The 19098-nt window shown below is 56.1% G+C and overlaps 1 protein-coding gene across 2 annotated transcripts in view; it reads right to left on the bottom strand.

Moving 5' to 3' along the window:
- Positions 1-19098, bottom strand: part of PTPRF (protein tyrosine phosphatase receptor type F) — an 88322-nt gene that overhangs the window by 38394 nt on the left and 30830 nt on the right. For both annotated transcript variants that reach the window (XM_066376071.1, XM_066376072.1), the window contains exons 6-7: positions 13578-13766; positions 4575-4685 (exon numbers count right to left, since the gene is read on the bottom strand). In XM_066376071.1, the coding sequence (XP_066232168.1) occupies positions 4575-4685; positions 13578-13766 (300 nt within the window). The remainder of the gene's footprint in view (positions 1-4574; positions 4686-13577; positions 13767-19098) is intronic.

Here is a 19098-nt window from a genome sequence, read left to right as displayed (position 1 = left end):
TCCCATCGACGGGCGAACTGTAGATGGATAAGAAGTGAAAAGGACCAACCTTCTCGCTGATCTGAGAGATGAGAGTTTGGGTTGATGGCAGAGTGCGATGAGGATGAGGAGGGAATAAAAAAAAGACAAGGAGAAACACAGAGAGAGTAAAAACAGGCCAACCTTCATCTGCCCACACAGCACGGAAACGAGACAAAGACTCTGGTGCCCCACGCACACGCACGTGCACACAGGTGCGCGCGGACCACGCCGCTCACAAAAGACTCAGGACTCATGGAGGACACGGTGGACAGGGCTGAGACCCCTCGGCAGGTGCTGGGACGCCAAGGGGAGGAGGGGGAGGGGTGGAAGCGGGGCACAGGCAGGGCCCCATGCCTCACACACACCCGATGGCTCGGAGAGACCCAGAGAGCTGGGCTCTGGGGTCAGGGCCCATCCAGCCCACAAACCCACCAGCCGCACGAGCCACAAGAACCCCACCACCTTGAGGAAGCCAGCCCCAATGCTGCACAGCACCACAGGGTGAGGAGCTGGTCTGGGCACCTGTGGGGAGAAAGGCTGTGAAGACATTGCCCTGTTTAGAGACAGTGGTGACCTCCTGGCCAGCTTCCTGCAGAGAAGGGGAAAGTCAAAGGCAGGTAGGGCAGGCTCTGCAGAGGGTGTGGCCCTGCCCTGGCCCCTGGCAGCTATACATTCGTTGGAGAGCTGGAGGAAGGAAACGCTGTGGGAGCAAGGAGAAAGTGAGTCATTCGGGGGGGAGTCAGATGGTGAGGGAGAGGCTGGCCCACCAGGCATGCCTGGGCCTGCTAGACCGTGGGTGGAGCTGCGGCCAAATGTGAGCAAAGTCAGAGTAACTGGATGATGCATCCATCCCCCAACAGTGCTATCCTGACAGCAACAGCAGCTAGACTGCCAAGTACTTCCTGTGTGCCTGGCGCCAGGCCGGCAGCTTTACCCTCGCCGTCCCATTAAAAGCAGCAACTGTAGGGCCTCAGAGAGGCTGTGGAAGCCCTGAGAGCCTGAGGGACAAGGGGCAAGATGCGAGGTAGACACTGAAGCCAAATGTGAGAAGGAGACACAAGCCTCGAGCTCAGTGGACAAGCGAGTGAGAGATGGATGGAGATGACTCCCCATGGGAGGCTGTCTATTTGGGCAGTTCTCAACTCGATTCCCCCAGGCGATACTGGGCAAGGTCTGGAGACATTCTGGGTTGTCATGACCAGGGAGTATTGCTGGTATCTACTGTGCCAGGGATGCTGCTAACCACTCTACTAAAACCCACAGAACAGGCTCATACAATTGAGTTATCCAGACGGAAATGTCAATAGTGCAGAAGTTGAGAAACCCTGGGCTAGAGTCCACACTGATCCAGGTGCTGAGGCCTAGGTCCTGAGAGCTGGTACTCAGCAGGGACCTCTTTCCAGCTGGGAGGGTAACAAGGAGCTGCTCTGCTGGGAGGTCGGTGGGCACAGCCAGCAGGCAGGGCATCACTGGAAGGTGGGGCTTGTTGGGGGAGTTCTCTATGGGCAGCCCGCTCACAAGCAGGGTTCAGGACACAGAGCTGGTGGCTAGCCCAGCAGAGGCTGTCCTAGAGGAGCTGGGGCTGAGGGGCCCCCAGCAGTGCGGGAGGCAGAAAGCAGGGGCTGTGCCAGGACTGAGATGAGGGTGGGAGAGAGATCAGAGAAAAGGATCCTAGGAGCAGGGCTTTCCAGGTGTCTACTACAATCAGATGGTAGGACCTGTCCTACGGCTAGAGGGCAGAGGTCACTCCCAGTAAAGCAGGGCAGGTGGTGCAGGTTCAGGGAGGGCCTAGGGACATGACTTGGGACTGGACCTGAGATACCAGGGCCCACAGGAATGTGTGTGTGATAGAGGCAGAGACAACTGAAACTAGACTGAAACAACCTGTTTTAGAGTCCCAGGCCAGGTGGGGCCAGAACTAAAGAAACTCCCACATTCTCTGCCCCAAAGGCCTGTGGGCATGGGCCAAGAAGGCAATTCAGGAAAACCTGGTGGGGGTGAGGGATAGACCATGGCAGACATCAGGTATGAATAGCGGGCGCCCCAGAGACAGGGAGGCTTCAAGGGGTGGAGAGTCAGAGCTCCTTGGTCAGCGCTCAAACTGCCAGGTATAGGAGTCAAAGTCAGGTCAACTCCAAAGAGACCCACTGTCAGGCTAGTGTGATGGGGACTTCAGAGAAAGTTGCCCAGCTAAGATGACAATGCAGGGCCCTGGTCAGTGGCTCAGTAGATAGAGCATTGGCCTGGTATATGGATATCCCAGGTTTGATTCCTGGTCAGGGCACACAGGAGAAGCGACCATCTGCTTCTCTCCCCCTCCTGCTCTGCCTTCTCTACCTCTTCCCTTCCTGTAGCCAGTGGCTCGATTGGGTCAAGCATGGCTCTAGTTGCTGAGGATAGCTTGGTTTGTCCAAGTGACAGCCTTAGGTGCTAAAAATAACTCCACATTCGAGCATCAGCCCCAGATGGGGTTGCTGGGTGGATCCCAGTCAGAGCGCATGTGGAAGTCTGCCTCACTGTCTATCCTCCTCTCACCTTTAAAAAAATATAAAAAGATGACAGTGCAGGGTCCATAAACCTCAGGTCTGGGCCTTCTCCTGCCCCTTTAAGGCCTCCTGCCGCTTTGCCCCAAGAAATGTACCACTAGAGCTTTCTTGCTGAGGTCCAGGACCTCCACTCTCCCATCCCTCTGGCCTTTTGGGAGAAGTGCTTTGGAATGGTCTGGGTAGGAGAAGGCAGGCCTTTGACAAAGAAGGGTCTTTCCAGCTGCTTGTCTCTCAGAGGGGACTTGTCAGGCTCCTGTGTGCTTGTCAGAAGCTCTGCCTGGAGCAGTGAGGGTTGAGGGGGGGAAAGGCTGTGCAATTTACAACACTCACCTCGACCTTTTATTTTTATTTATTATTTTTTAAAAAACATTCTTTTTTTTTTAAAGATCATGGTTTTTATTTATTTTTTTATTTTTTTAACAGAGACAGAGAGAGTCAGAGAGAGGGATAGACAGGGACAGACAGACAGGAACGGAGAGATGAGAAGCATCAATCATTAGTTTTTCGTTGTGCTTTGCGACACCTTAGTTGTTCATTGATTGCTTTCTCATATGTGCCTTGACCGCAGGCCTTCAGCAGAACGAGTAACCCCTTGCTCGAGCCAGTGACCTTGGGTCCAATCCGGTAAGCTTTTGCTCAAACCAGATGAGCCTGCGCTCAAGCTGGCGACCTTGGGGTCTCGAACCTGGGTCCTTCCGCATCCCAGTCTGAGGCTCTATCCACTGCGCCACCACCTAGTCAGGCTCACCTCGACCTTTTAGATAGCTATCGTGTTCCTGGCCCCCTGCCCTGATGCTGTTTCTTACCACGGGCCCTGGGGCAGCTCAGGTGAGCTTCAGCAACAGAACACCTAACAAGGGGAATAGTGTGGACCTCCCATTCCATGCCCCAACTCCAATGAGGCATCGCCCATTGTCTCTGAACAAGGGCACGCCCATTACCAAGTGAGCTGACAGCCTGCAGTCTCTCAGGAACATGTGCCCTGACCAAGGGCAGCCCTTCAAGTACATAGTTGATGGCCTCATTCTCTTTGCCCTATCTGACCAAAACACCCCAAAGAGTGGAACACGCCACTGCCATCGCCCCATCCTGTGCCTCGCCCTGGGTGGACAGGTGGACACCCCTCAAGAAGCAGCACGAAGCACTTAGTGTGATGAGAGCATCACCATATGGAAGCAGCATCCACTTTCCTTTACAAATCCAGAGGGAGACGGTTTCCCTCTTAATGACGCCCATCTGTGCAGGAGGGCTGAGGGGACAGGAGGGGCTCCCAGGGCCCCTCCTGGGCACCATACACAGCAGACTCAGCATGCTCATAGAAAGCAGCCAGTTTGGGGCGCCTTGGGCGGTGAATACAGCAGAGACTGGACACTCCAAACCAGCCTCTAGGACCTCTCTGCTGGGTATCTGGACTTGTGAAAATGCACAACCCACTTAGTCCCAGCAAGGAACACCTGGAACACAATAGATGCTCACTGCAGCGTTGCCTCAGCCCGACTCCCTACAAAAGGGTCCTGGCTGGACAGAATATATTTGGCTTTTCCTTCAGGAAGGCCCCAGGCAGACCTGGGCAGAAGGCAGGCACACCTGGCCTAAAGCCCGCCCTGCTGGGGGTGGGAAGGACAGGACAGATTCAAGGAAGACAAGGCAGGTATCCACATCTTTATACACAAATGTAAGTGCCTGCTCACACACACAAACCCACACACCCACTCAGAAGGCTCTGTGGACTTCCATGGGGCTCTGGGCCCATACAGCAGGACCTATGAGAGATACAAATACTCCCAAGAGTGGATGCTTCCCAAAGGGCCTGCAGGAAAGGAAGGCAGAGCAGTGGTGGACATCAGGAGCTTGCCCAGTGCGAGCTGCTGCTGCTATGACGCTGCAGAAAGAGGCGGGAAGGAGAGACTGGGCCCATGGCAGCTCCCCATGTGTTCGTTCCCAGCAGGGGCAGCTCAGCTCCGTGGAGACAGGGCCAGGTACTGCACTCACTGCCAGAGTCCTTACCTCGCACATACAGGTTGGCGGGGGCCGAGTAGCGTGTGCCTGCAGAGTTGGTCGCCACACACTCGTACTTGCCTTGGTCCGACTCCTCACTGCTCTCAATCTGCAAGGCACCTGCAGAGACATAAAGACAAAGTTCAGGCCTGGAACACAGGGAGGAATCTTGACAGTATTTGTGTTGACCAGTGCAGCAGACATTGGTGTCACACCCAGTGTCAGTACTGCTTCCAGGAAGCCCTCCCTGACTAGCCCAGTGGCTTCTTGGTTGGAACCCAGGGTTGCAATCTGGAGCACAACCCTGCCCTGCTCTGCCGAAATGCAGTTGGGCCTGTTGCCTCTGCCAGGAGCTCTACCCCAGCCCCCAACTCCACTAAGTGTCCACCATCCTCCAGCCAATACTGGAGCCTGTCTGCCAGCAAGCATCCCCATTAATGCCCCTGGCTGTGCCAGGCCGTGAGAGCCAGGCATGGGTGGGAGCAGCCTGTAGACCTGCTGGCCTGGGATGTGTAAGCATGCAATGCCCTCATCGGGCAAAAGCCTGGGAATCTGCCACCCACCAGAACCCCACAGGAAGAAAGCGGCTTGCCCTGGGGGCCTGGTGCCCAGCAGCCTCGGTTCACAGCACCTATCATCCCCTCCCCTCCCACCCCCATCCCGCCAGCCCCACCCATTCCGGTTGCTCTTCTCAGCTTGGTCCTGCTAAAGTGCTTCGACCCACCATGTCTCCTGCATAATTCAGGAAGCTAATGGAGACTGTAGCTCCCACGCGGGCTGGCGCCCTGAGGGGCTGCTCTGGCCACAGACGGACAGACAGGAGCCAGGATTGGGGGCTAGGGGGTAACTGAAAAGGGCCCTCACAGAGAGTGGAGGAAACTTGGGCTTGGGGCCAGTTCTGGGAGGTCCAGGCGGGGGGGGGGGGGAGCACAAGTTGAGGTGGTGGTGGGGAGGGGGGGAGTGAAACCACATGACTAGCCACTCCCCCATTCCCAGCAATAAACACTTGGAAAAACTGCTTGTGAGAGCACACTGGGCAAGCTGTCTGCGACAGTAACACCCTGAGGCACAGGTAGCACCGCTTCCCTGGAACAAGCTGACAGACGATCACACCCACACAGGACAGTCCAATGGACAGTTAATAACCCCACAGGACACAGCCTGACAGAAAGCCACCGCCTGCACAGAAAAGCCAGAGTGATCCTAACAGCCCACTCCTCCCCAGGCCCAGGCTGGCTGACAGTCATAACTACAAAGGATACAGATAGAACCTGCCGGACCCCACCTGACTGGTCTGGACAGGAGTCACAGGAAGCCTTCCGAGCCATGCGCTCACGGTCCAGGCCCCAGGGGAGGACCACCATGGTCCGAGCTGCAGCCTCTTCACTGTCTGACATCCCTTTGCCCAGACCCAGGACAAGAGGGGGCTGTGAACACCCAGGGGCTTGGGAGATGGGAGATGGAGGAAGAGGCTTTCAGGGCTCAGCCCTGAGGCAGGCACAAGGGCCGGTCTGCTCTGTGGTCCTCGCTTCACAGGGCATCAGGGAGTGTGAGGGCCCAGGGTATATGCCCACTACACTTCTTCTGCGAGAGCATCCCAACGGGCAGCCAATTGGTCATGTTCATGGGATGGATGGACCCAGTTACAGAAAATGTTCATTCCAACAGGTGGGGTCACACATCTGGCTGGGAGCCTGCCTAAGCTCAGCTCAGCTGGGGGATGGTGCCACAGACAGGAACAGGAAGTAGTGCCTGGATGAGATCCCTGCTGGGAGAGGAGCTCCCAGCGCCGAGAGCCAGGGCTGGCCAGGGACCCAACATAGACCCTGGGCCTATTTGTACACAGAAACTCCCAAATCTGGAACCAACCTCCGTAAGGTGGCAGCTGCTCTTCTCAGCCCCAAATTCTGTCCGGAGACCACCCTGGCCCTGAACTCTGTGGGTCTAGATGTGCCCAAGGCCACTTGAGAGGTGAGAGGAAATGACGTAAATACAGTACAGAAGCAAGCATTTTACAGGGTGCCTGCTCCATGCCAACCACCACCCAGTCCTCCTCTCCTTTAATCCTCAGCCACGTGAGGGGGCTTTGGCCCCAATCAGAGGAGGAAACAGACTGCTGAGAGACAAATTGATCTTCTGAAGGTGACACAGGTGGTGAGTCATAGGCTGAAGAACCTGGATCTTGGAGTCCAGAGTCTGGGCTTTGAACCCTCAGGCTGCAGGGCCTCTGCACAGAAGCAGCCAGGGGTTAATAGGTCAGAGGATCTAGTCACACAGGACACTGTATTTCACGGAATGGTCCTCATTTTACTATAAGGCCAGGATGTTAAAGGGGAGTTAAGTAATAACCGAGGGCCCTAAGACAAAGAAGGTTCTTGAGAGGAAAAGCAAGGCTTAGTCATGCTCCCCACCTCATAGGAAGACTTTCCCTCTCTGGCCAGCCTTGGGGACCGGGGCCTGGCTTCACTGCAGGAGCCAACAGGTTCCTTCTGTGGGGCTGGCCTAGAAGGCCTGGGCAACGGGACTGGCCGTCCCCAAGGCGGGGCTTGGCTGAGTCTCTTCACAATCCAGACTTGCAATGGATGAGTCCACAGGAGGAAATGACTGAGAGTGGATGTGTGTGGTGGCCGGTGGTGTTGAGGGGGCCAGAGCTGGAGATGAGGCTGGAGAGGTCAGGATGGGGATGGGGGAGGTGACGGACTGGACGGGATGGAGTGGTGGTGACGGCAGTGGCGTGGCGTGGCGAGATGCACGGACAGCATTCTTACCTCTAATTGGTGAACCACCTGGCGAGGTAATTTGAATGCAAATAAGATCAGAGAGAAGCATTAGTACAAAAGGAAGGAAAGCCACAAAAAGCCAAATCAGATAAAATAAAACACGAGAAAGGGCCTTAAATACACGGAGAAATCGAGGCCTGAGTTCGGCCGACGCAGGTAATGTGTGCACAAGCACCAGGCTCAGTGCGGGCGAAGCTGTGTCCTCCAGGTCCCTGGCACTACTGAGGAGGGGGAGAGTGGGACAGGGGTTAGGGCTGGGGGTGATCGGCATCAGGACAGTGAGTCGGGGCTCCTGCAAACCCCAGTGGCTGAGGCCAGTGGAGGCAGGAAGTGAAGAAGAGGTAGCAACCCCACTCCGCAGGGCCACCCAAATTCACAGGTGGGCAGATTTCAAAACAAAGGACTTACCAAAACAAATCGGGGCATTTAAGCAGACAGAAGGGCAAAAAGGAGGGCTCACCAGAGGTGAGCACCAGACCAGGTTTCCCTGAACAAGCACATCAGTCCACCCTGCTGCGAGACAGGCTGAACTCACAACCCAGTGCCAGTCTCCCTCTTAAACCCCCTCAACCCTGCTAAAAACTGAGCGACCACTGAGCTTCTCCCCAGCCTGACTGGCGAGAGCCAGAGGCCAGTGCCCTCCTTGGTCTGCTCAGTGTTCTGCTGTCCTGAGCATCGGCAGCGGAGAGGGCCATGTGCTGGTGCAGGGTGAGTGTGAGGTGTGAGCAGGCTCGCTTCTCAACGGGGCTTCCTCCGAGGCTGCTCGGGCCGACCCGTGGGTGTCTGCCCTGCTCCTCTCCATCCACTTGCAGGGGAGGGAGTGTGCTGAGAGACACACACTGATCACTATTCCATCGAACCTAACGACACCTGCCCCAGGAGGAATCATCATCCATCACCCGCCCGGAGGAAGTCTTAATCTCTGTGTAGGAATGAGAAAACAAAGGCTGATTAACACTAAGTGACCTGCCCAAAACCCAAGGTCACGCAGCTCCTGAGTGAAGTGGCAGGGAACTGACCCAGTGGACCTGGCTCATGGCCTTCCGACTGGACTAGGCTGCCTCCTGCAGTCACAGAGGCTGGAGAGGGCAAAGGCAGCTTGTCAGGACCTGGGGTGTGTGTGTGTGTGTGTGTGAGGGGTGCAGAGAAATTGCCTAGAAAGAACCATCAACACAGTGATCCTCTAAACTCAGTCTAGGGACCTTTAGTGTCCGTAAGACCCTTCCAGAGGGTTCACAAGGTCAAAACAATTTTCGTAATACTAAGAAATTGTTTATCTTTTTCACTCTTGTTCTCTCAGAAACACACAGCAGTGGAGTCTCCAGAGCCTCCATCATGTGTGCTAACACGACAGACTGAATGCAGAGACAGAAGTGAGTCCAGCCGTCTTCTATTAAGCCCAAAATTGAAACAGCTTTGTAAAAGTGTGAAACAATGCTGCTCTTTTCTCACTAACCGTTTTGTTTTATAAAAATAGGATTATTTTTCATTAAAAATGTTATTTATGTTAACCCATAATGGAGTTTTTTTTTTGTTTTTTTTTAAGTGAGAGGAGGGGAGAAAGAGAGACAAACTCATGCATGAGCCCTGACTGGGATCCACCTGGCAACCCCCGTCTGTGGACATGCTCGCATCAATTGAGCTCTTTTTAGTGCCTGAGGCCAACAGTCGGACTAACCAGGCCACTGGCTGTGGGAAGGAAAGAAAGAAGGGGGGAAGAGAAGCAGATGGTTGCTTCTCACGTGTTCCCTGACTGGGGATCAAACCCAGGATGTCTGCATGCTGGGCTGATGCTCTATCCACTGAACCAACTGGCCAGGGCCATTTTAAGTTATTTTAAAGTAGATTAATAAATATTTAAGATCTTATCAGTCTCAGTATCTGCTATGGTAAATATTGACAGATAAAATCCACATGAATAAAAGCTCTTTGAGGTCCTCCGATATTTACAATCACAGGTCCTGAAACCAAAAAGGTGACAACGGCTGATCTACTCCTACAGTCGGGCTTGACATGGCAGGGGGTGGGCAGTGCCAAGGGTCCAGGTCTAGGACCCCGAGCTTCTAGCCTCAGCTCTTCTAAAACCTAATCTGCTGTGTGAGGAGCCTGGACAGCTCAGAACAGCCATGTCTCTATCACACTGAAGCAAGAACTTGCTTTTCCATTTCCCAAGGAGGCTGCGAGAGACTGGAGGGAGCCTGGGAGTCAGCACTGCCTGCGAGAGGCACCAGTGCGCTCAGGCCAGAGGGACACTGCGACCACGCCCCGACCAGAGGGACACCACGACCACGCCCCGACAGCGTGCCCTCCTGGCAGACCTGGAGGACGGCGGGGCAGAGTGGGGGGACAGGCTCTTCCTGGCGGAGTGGGGGCTGCAGGCCTCACACCCACTCTAGGGACGGCCCTGCACTTCCCTCTGGGTCCCATCTGCTGGGGTCAGCGGGCTTCCTCTGGTGGCCAGATGCTGGCATCTCTGCTTGAGGCCCTGTAATCTCTGCTCCGGTGTCAGGGCACATGGAGGGAGACCACCCTGTGTGTGAGCAGGTGGATGCGTGCATCACATTGTCCTCAATGTGTAAACTGTAATGGGGACGGTGGTGTACATACTCAGGCTACGGGGATGAGTGGAGCATGAGAGGTTTCCTTGGGGCTCTGTCCAGGCTTGGCAGAGCATGCGGCCAACAGTTCCTCTCAGCACCCCGCAGTGGCTCAGAGCCCCATTTGGGAAGTGAGCCACCATTCACTCTAGTGATATAGTCTGCTCCTGACTCAATTTCCACTCTACCTGAGCCTGTCCCATTCCTCATGGGCCCACATGGCTCTCAAGTTCAAATTCTCCAAGAGGCTCGTGTTGGTGCAGCAGTTCCCACCACTTCAGTGAGCACTGCACCTGTACAGCAGAGCTCACACCTGGGCAATGCCACCTGCTGCCCTCCTACCAGCACTGCTCTAGTGCAATACCCTGGTGACATGTGATGTGGCTCGGCCTGAAGATGACCAAGTTCTGGGCACCAGTCGGGGGTTAGGTCTGAGATCTGGACAGAATGGGACTGTGGCACTCTGCAGCCCTAGCAGGGTCCAGCCATATCCCATACCCCAAGTTCTGGATGTGATATTAGAAGGCTCCTGGGGGACCTCACAGGGGAGCTCCCCGGCCCTGCACCTCCACGTGTGACCCCAGGTGACTCTCTTAAATCAGCTGTAAAGTGGACATGATAATCACAGCCTGTCCTACTTCTCAGGGTTGTAGGAGAATCCAGTGCAACCAAAGGCAGGAAAGTGCTTTGTAAACTGTCGGTGATGCGTAAACCGTGACAGTCCGTGTGAACAGCCGACTGCTCGGGGGCCTGATTCCACTCTATGAAGGGATGCTCCTGAAAACGTGCATGGAACAGCCCAGCACATTCTGAGGTGGTAAGAGGACAGGGGCAGCAGTTACTGGGACCAGGGTCTGGGAACAGGATTAGGCAGCGATGGGGGAAGAGTTCTGTCCGTTACCTCCACCCGGAGGTGAGATGATTGAGTTCCCTCAGGTACCACCTGGTTCCCTCCCAGTAGCTGGATTTTAGGCCTATAACCATCAGGCTACAGCTGCCAGGGGGCAGAAAAGGTCTAACAAAGAGGTCTTTCGTGGACCTGGGAAGCAGGAGTAGACATCAGTCTGCACGGACAGAGTCCAAAGGTCACGTTCACACAATAATTCATCAACAAGGGTTCAGAGATCCCCGTCCTATAGCTGGGCTCGTGCAAGGCACTGGGGAGAACCTCGCAGAGGAGAACCAGGCCCAAGCCCTCCTTATAAGGAGTGCCCAGCCCAAGTGAGCAGAGCTGGAGCCGGATGGTAAAAATGTCAAGTGGAATGAGTCCCAAGGGGTTAGGTTTTAGGCAGAGGAAGGCAGGGCTTCACATTCTGGTGAATGTAAGCAGAGGGCCAGGATGGGGTCAGGGTGGCTCAGTACAAGTGGGGAGCGGCCAGAAGTAAGAAGAACCCCGTTCCCAGAGCCCTCACCATATGCCCAGTAGTAAACAGTGGCTCTGACTGCCACTGTCTCTGTTTATTGCAGCTCCTTTTTAGATGAAAAAACTGAAACTCAAAGTTAAATAACTGAGGCCACAGAGCCAGTAACTGGTGCAGCTGGGGCCCTAGGAGATAAAGCTGAGATGTGAGCAGGGGCAGAGAGAAGGGTTCTGCGTGCCTTGTTCAGGGGCAGGCACCCGACCACGCAGGCAATGAGGGTGTCAAAGCACAAAGGGACATGAGCAGCACGCTCTCACGGCTGCTGGAGGGTGATGTGAGGGGGAGACCCCGGAGGCAGGGAGAGCAGTGTTTGGGGACCTGGGACACAGCCAAGGCAGCCAGCGAAAGGAGAAAAGGAAACCAACTTGAGAGTCATGATGGTGACAAATCAAGAGGACTTGGTGGTTCCTTATTGGAGGAGGAGTCCGGGTTTCAGGTTGGGAGGCTGCCACTCAGAGAGAAGGTCAGTGGGTGGAGGGGGCAGCTGTTTGGGAAGGAGGTCATCACTCATCATGGTCAGGGTGACACCCAGAAGACAGATAAACATTTTTTGGTCTAGAGCACAGGCAAGACGTTTGGGTTGGAGAGACAAATCTGGAAGCTGCTGGAATGGGTGAGCAGGCTCAGGGAAAGGCTTTGTCCACGGGGCGAGGGCAGGGCTCGCGAGCTCCCCGGCTAGAGGAACAAGCAGAGAAAGAGGGGGCTGCAGGGAAGATAGAGAAAAGCCAGGGGAACCTGGAAGGGGCCTGTTGGGAAGGTGGGGTATGTGGACTGCTGCTGAGAGGACGTGGAGGCTGCGCCTGAGCAGCACAGGGTGGAGCAGTGGGCGGGAGCCAGCTCCCAGGGCAGTGAACGGGCGGCACAGGGCCCGGCACACAGCAAGCACTACATGAACACTCGATGAATGAACACGCGAGACAGCGTGCCTTCCCAGAACTGCCGCCACGGACAGCCCGTGCCGCTGGAGGTGGAGGTGGAGGCCAGGCCGGCGGGGAGGGCCATCTGGCTGCTCGGGGAGCCTGCCGGGGGCACTGCGGGGAAAGGCAGAGGAGCCGAACCACGCCGGCCGCTGGGCAGCGCTGGGCAGCGGCTGCAAGTGCTGCCGGACTGTTTCCTGCCTTGATTATGGCTGTTTTAATTAACTGCGCTACAGCTGCCTCCATCTTGTTGAGTTTTAATTAAATTAAATGAGCTAACACTTCGTAGGCTGTCTCCTGCGGCCATGGCTGGGGCCAGAATCCTGCCCCTACTGGGCAAATCACCTCTCGCTTCTTCCTGGGCACCACAGTGGTGTCCACCGGGTAGGAGCTAGTGGGGAGGGGCTGGCACCCCAGGGAGTGGCAGGACTGCCTCTGAAGCCAGCAAAGCCTGAAAGGAGTAGAGTCTTATGCTTTACAGAGCTGACATCACAGCTGAGGGGAAGCAGGGGTTCTGGCCGGCACTGGGCACCTGACGGAGCCCCCATCCCGCAGCCAGCAGAAGGACTTTGGACCAAGGCCTATTGGTCCAGCCATGCTGGCGGCAGATGCAGAATGCAGCTAAACTGATCCTGAGCCTCCCTTCCCGTCTGCTCCGTTCCCACAAAAACTGAATCAATTATCCAGGCGGGAGCCTCGCAGGCAGATCGATCAATGAGGCGACACCTCCCACTTGGTCAAGATGGTATCCCTGTTCCCTGGGCTCCACGCTGGCTCCACTGAGACATCCAGAGAAGATAGGTGGCCCTGGTGGCTGGAGGACAGCAGCAACTGCCCCTGGCTCCAGGCGCTGAGATCCAGCCTTTTGAAGCCTGATTCACCAGGCATCTTTGGCCTCTTTCCCTGCCGTCTGGAGGGGCAAAGAGAAGCACCATCCAGGCCCCCTCATCTGGGCTGCAGGGAAGGTGGACGAGGAACTCCCACAGGGCAACTCTGCAGAGACCAACGCCCATGGGGCACGGCTCGCATGCCGTGAGGAGCAGAGCTGGCCCGAGGTCTGGAGTCCTACACTACCAGGACGGTGAAGAATCGCTGATGCCTAGCCCTAACTGCCGAGCTCTCTTCCTAGGCCAGGTGGGCTTATAGTAAGGTCTAGCCCGCCCCCCAGGTGCCCTCTGCTCAGTCCCTGGAGGGTCGGGCCTGGGCTGAGGTCTCCTGTGGCTCCCAGGCACCCAGGTCCAAGAGGGAAGGCTGTGCTGGGTTCTGGCCCCATATCTTTCCTCACGTCTGTGCTCACCTGAACGCAACTGTTTGATGCGACCGTTGCTTGTGGCGGGATCCACAGGGAGGAAGTCCTTGAACCAAGAGATCTCAGGGTCTGGATTTCCGCCTGCCGCACACAACATGGTGGCTGTGCGTGCTTTCTCCACCACCTTCAGCTGAGGACCCATGTCGATGGAGGGGAAGCCAGGGGGCAGCTGGTTCTCTGCAGACAAAGAGCAGATGTGTGTGTTAGGATTAGGACCCCCCCACCCCCCCATGGAGAGCTTCTCCAACTCCCTGGTTGGCTGGAATCCTCAACATTCTTCTCTCCCCAATGCCTGACTTCTAAGCAGAGTCTGAGTCCCACCGCCCAGGGCTGCCCTTCGCAGGGCCAGGGATGCAGTGGGGTCCACACTGCCCTGTCAGGGAGTTGGTTTCCAGGTCCGAGAAGCAAAGCCTCAGACTTACAACATTAGTACTTATCTCTTTGGGTCCTGGGAAAAAGAAGGATTGATGTCCCCCTGGCCATAGCAGAAAGTGCTACGTGAACGCTGGGCTATATGGGGCTCACAGCTGACTCGGTGGAATCAACAGCCACACTCGGCCCAAAGGCGCCCTGTGTTGCCCAGCTCCCACCCCACTTTGTTGCCACCACTGCCTGCACCCAGCCTTCAGCTCCGCCCCACGTCACAGCCTGGGCTCTGGCCCTGACTCTGAACACCTCCTGCCCTGCCCCTGAGCCACCACCCCCGCCCTCCGATCCTGACTCTGACCCATCCTTTATTGCACCCTTGACCTGGACCCTCCTCCCTCACTTAGCCCTGAGCTGAGGCCAGAGCCAGGCCTGGGACCATGTCTGAGCACGTGGAGGCTAAGGAAATTTAAAAGCTCTGAGGACACTAAAAGTTGATGGGGGTCAGGGGAGGGCCGAGGCAAAACTCCCTAGCTGCTGTTTTCCAGCTCATAGAATCACTTCTATGAATCCAACAGGAACAAACTTCAGGAGCACACCCCCACCCCTGCTCATAGACTCCTGCACCAGGCCTGAGGGTCAGGGGAACAAGGCTGACCACGCCCCACCCTTGGAAGCACAGGGTCCAGAGTAGGGCAGACTAAGCAGGGCTCCCACCTTCACCACTAACCTGCTATAACCTGGGTGTGGTATAAACCCTTTCCAAGTCTCTGTCTTTATCTGAAAACAGCATTCAAGTGCCCACCTTATAAAGCCATCGTGAGGACATCTGATAATATGCGTCTGATAAGGTGCTAGAGAGCGTCTGACAAGGAATCTGTACCCAGTGAATATTAGCTGCCGTTACTGTAACAGGCAAAGATGAGCCACCGGGGTAGATACCAAGACGAGGGCCCGGGAAACCTGTCCCGTCCTGGGCTGGCGAGAGGTCCTTCCCCCAGGAGGAAACCAGACTGTGTGTGAGCTCACCAGAGCCTCTCCACCAGTACGGATGCCGGCATGCCCAATGTGGGAAGGGGAACATGTCCACTGTCAGTCTCCTGGTGGGGGAGTAGGGCTCCATGGTGGGGGAGAGCAGGAGACTAGCAAGGCTCTGAGCCTCCCTCCCAGCACCTCCTAGCAGGCCCAGCACAGGATGGATGTGTGGGGACATTTGCTGAGGTCAGGCACATGGCATGCTCAGAAGGGAAGAAAGTAAAGGATGGCAGGGATGTCCTGCCTGAAAACTCTGAGACCCAGGGAAGTTGATGGGGGAGGGGCAGGCAAGAGAGGAAGCTGGAGGAGCCCCAGTAGGCAGAGGCAAGACACCCCTCCACCTGGTGCCCGACCCCGGGGGTTCTCTGCCACACTGCAGCTGCCAGAGGCATCCCAAAGGGGCTGGGTCCCATCAGGGGATGTGGTCTGAGGGTGGGGAGCAGCAGGACCCCCAGCATGTCCTCATCTCCCCAGCCTCTCCAGATTGCTGATAGCACGCCTCCCCACCTGCAGCCCTATAACTTCCAGGCGTGACCCAAGCGTCTCTTTGGCTGTAAATTTGATCCCAAAGAGTCCTAACTTTCAGCTGATTTTTAAAAGGGAAATGTTAAACAGTGGCAAGAAAAGAGAGGATGGAAATGAGGCAGGCCTTGGGGTGCACCAAGGAGGCGAACAGCTTCCTCTGGTTCTGCGGCCACTTGCTTTCCCAGGAAGGCCCAGGCAGGGCCCGAGACCCAGGGCTCCTCACGGCCCGCTCTCCCCAGCAACTGGGGGGCACTCAGGACTGCCAGAGCCACACTAGCCCCCTAGGACGCCGCTCTAGTTCTTCCCAGACCTCAATCCTGCCTCCTAAGCCCGCATGAGCAATCGAGGTGGACAGAGGGAACAGGGCCTGCCGGAGTGAGGGTTCAGGAGCCAGCTGACCCCAACTCTACCAGCCAGGTACTAGTCAAGGAGAAGGGAAGAAGTATTACAAACATCTGCAGTCCTGTGTCCTGGGAATCTACTCTGAATTCCTAACACAGGGAAGGAAGGTCTTCGGGATTTACGGCAAATTAAGGACAATTAATTTTCCTCCCTCAATTATTGCGCCCTCAATGGCTCCATCCTTGGCTCAGATCATCCCTCAGGCACTGCTGCCAGAGCCTAAAACCGGCGTGTGTGAAGAGCTGCTCATAAAACAGTAGGACCCAAAAGCCGTTCCCTTGTGCCAAGGAGGCTTCCAGGCAGAACTCACAAGGCTGCAGTTCTGCATCTCAGGATGGAGAAGTGTGCCTCACAGGAGGGCTCCAGCCCCTCAGGAGTGACCGCTGCTGTCTCTCCCTTCTTTGCTCACTGGGGCGCCTCCAGCATATTCATATGTAGCCAAGGACAGCAGCCAGTTACTGGTGCCCGTTGTGCGCCTGGACAAGCTGAATACTGGGCATGCATGCTGCTACAAACTGACCCAGCTACCAACTGGCACATTTATCCCCTACACCTTACCCCTCCAGGTGCCCACAGGAGCTGGGTCCTATGGTGAGGGGCAGGCAGGAGAACCACTCAGGCTAACGACTAGGGCAAATTCCCGCTGCAGATGCTACATGATCACACTAAACCCATCAATGACTGGGAAAACTGAGGCCCAGACATGAGAGAGAAAGGGTCGTGTTACTGAAGCATTTACTACCTTACAAGTACTGAATTAAAATGCTTTACAAAACGATTTGATCTTTTCCAAAACCCTGAGATATATAAACAACGGAGACTTAGATCTAGAAACCTGCCCAAGGTCACACAGTTTGATGGGAGGTGGGGCTGGGATGAGACCAGGTGGTGTGACTAAGTGCCAGGCAGAGCTGGGCCAGGGCAGGGCCAGTGGAAGTGAGGGCCCCCCAGTGAACACCCCATCATCATCCTGGCTCACTTCCCCAAGGTTGGCTCAGCCCCCCCCCCAAACCACGCCCTCTTCCGTCTTCCAGGGCTCAGCTACTCCACAGCAGACCCCCTGCACACAAGCCCTGGCGTTTTCATGTACTGCAAAACAAACCCGACTGTCCCCACATGTGGCTACCCACGGGCAGTGGCCACGCACTCAGGCTCCACCCTCTGAATGTACCCTTCACACCGAGTCCGTTCAAAATCTGCCCTCCGGAGCAGGAGGGGAAGGGCCCCTCCCCCTTCCAGGCCACCGGTAACCATAGCAACGGCGCGGCGCCGCTGTAGAAGGGCTGTGCGCGTGCCCTGTGTCCAAGCTGCGCGCAATTGCAGCCCCTCCCTCACCACCTGGGTGGAGCCGCCGAGCCCTCTCTCAGGACCCCCACTTTCCAACTCCAGGGAACACCCTCCTAGGCGTCCTTCCTGCTCAACCTTAACCGATATGATGGCTGCCTCCGCCCTAGCACAGCTCGGAGGAGGTCCTCAATACACCTGCAGCCTCCACGCCAGGCATCTGCAGTGTCTGTCCCTATGGGGCCGAGGTCCCTCCATCCTCCGAGAAGGGATGGAGAGAGAAGCCCTTGGGGACTTCAGAAGTACCAGGAGCCCAAGTCTACAGCTGTTTGTGGATGCACATATAGGTGCACACAGACACAGTGTGTGTCTCTGTGGTAGGTGCGCATGTGTATGAATGGCTCCTGCTCTTAAGTGGGCTGGTTTTTAGAGATTGCAGAGAAGACCCGACCCCTCTCCTGCTATCTCCGCTGGGCAGAGGAAGATGCAGGGTGCATATGTGTGTGCACTGGGGTGTTGGGAGCCTAAGGGTCAGAAAGAGGCAGGAGGCTGGGCTGAGGTCCCACAGCAACTGTGGAGTGATCAGTTCAACTCCACAGCTCACCTGCTCTGTTGGTGGTTTCCTGGAGGAGGGAGATGTAAGAATAGGAAACACTTGAGCATGGGAGGCAAGGGAGAGCTTTCTGGGGGGGAGGAAGAGAGGGACAGGTGAGTCTGGTTAACGCTAAGGAGAATGCTGGGGTCCTGACAGATGAGACGAGTGGGGGTGGACAGGGGATCCGCTTTGGCTTGGCTACAAGGACCAGGGGAAGAAGGCTGCTGAGGCCCCCTACAAAACACACACAAGTCTCTTTGTGAGCTGAGCCTGAGTTGTCTGAGGCGGAGTCTGGGCCAGAGGGAGGGGCTGCAGCAGGGAAGCAACAGATGGAGATACTTTGCAGGGTCTCAGGGTGGGCAGCACCCTCTATCAGCTTGACCTTCTCACACTTGTTTGTACCCAGCTTGGTGTCTCCATGCACACGCAGGCATAGCAGTGGCACACACATACACAGGCTCCCTGGGATGGCACTGTGGGTAAGCCTGACCCCCTGCCTGTGTGCGAATGTTGGGCCCAGCCTCACTGTCAGAACACAGACGCCTAGGAACATGCAGAGCCAGAGATATACGCGATGACAAAGACAGGTGCAAAAACAGAAAACTACATGTGCGTGTAGAGGGCACCTGCAGTAACAAGCACCTGTGGCAACTGACTCGTGTAAGCAGACCGAGGCAGTGCATGCAGACAGGCAAACACACATGTGGAGCCAGAGATACATGTGCACTGAGACACATGACCTGAAGACACACACAAGGTCAGAGATGTAAGCAATGCAAAGATGTGCAGAGACAAATGAAGGGAACTCCCCCAGCCCTCACACACTCTGAGGAGGACCAGGCCACCTCAGGCCCTGTCTCTGAGGCAGCTCCATCCTCAGCAGGGGCAGGACAAGACATCCCCCAGCAAGTGGAAAGGCTTCCCCAGGCCTGCAGGCTCCCGCTCTCTCCCAGAGCTCAGCCCCACGCCCAGGCTTCCAGGAAGTGAGGGGGGCCTGGCGAGCCTGGGGCCCATCTCCTTTCGCAGCTTTCAGTCTCGATTTGCAGCTTTTTCCAAGAGAAAACTCCCACCTCTCCCAGCACTCAGATTTCATCAAACTTGGCATCTTAAAAGCCTGTTTTGTTTTCAAATCTGAGCTGTTTGGGGCCCATCGGCAGCAGTGGCCTCCCCCTCCCAGTCCCCATTCTCAACCTTGGGTTTCCCTGGCACCTCACACAGCCCTACTCAACCTGGTTAGTGAGGCTTCCCCACCACACACATCTAGGTGGCCCCAGGGGCCATCCCCTTGGCACATACCCTTCC

This window comes from Saccopteryx leptura, chromosome 3, assembly GCF_036850995.1.
Source record: "Saccopteryx leptura isolate mSacLep1 chromosome 3, mSacLep1_pri_phased_curated, whole genome shotgun sequence".
Classification (NCBI taxonomy): domain Eukaryota; kingdom Metazoa; phylum Chordata; class Mammalia; order Chiroptera; family Emballonuridae; genus Saccopteryx; species Saccopteryx leptura.
The sequence above is the reverse complement of the archived record's forward strand: the minus strand, read 5'-3'. Positions and strand labels throughout refer to the sequence as shown.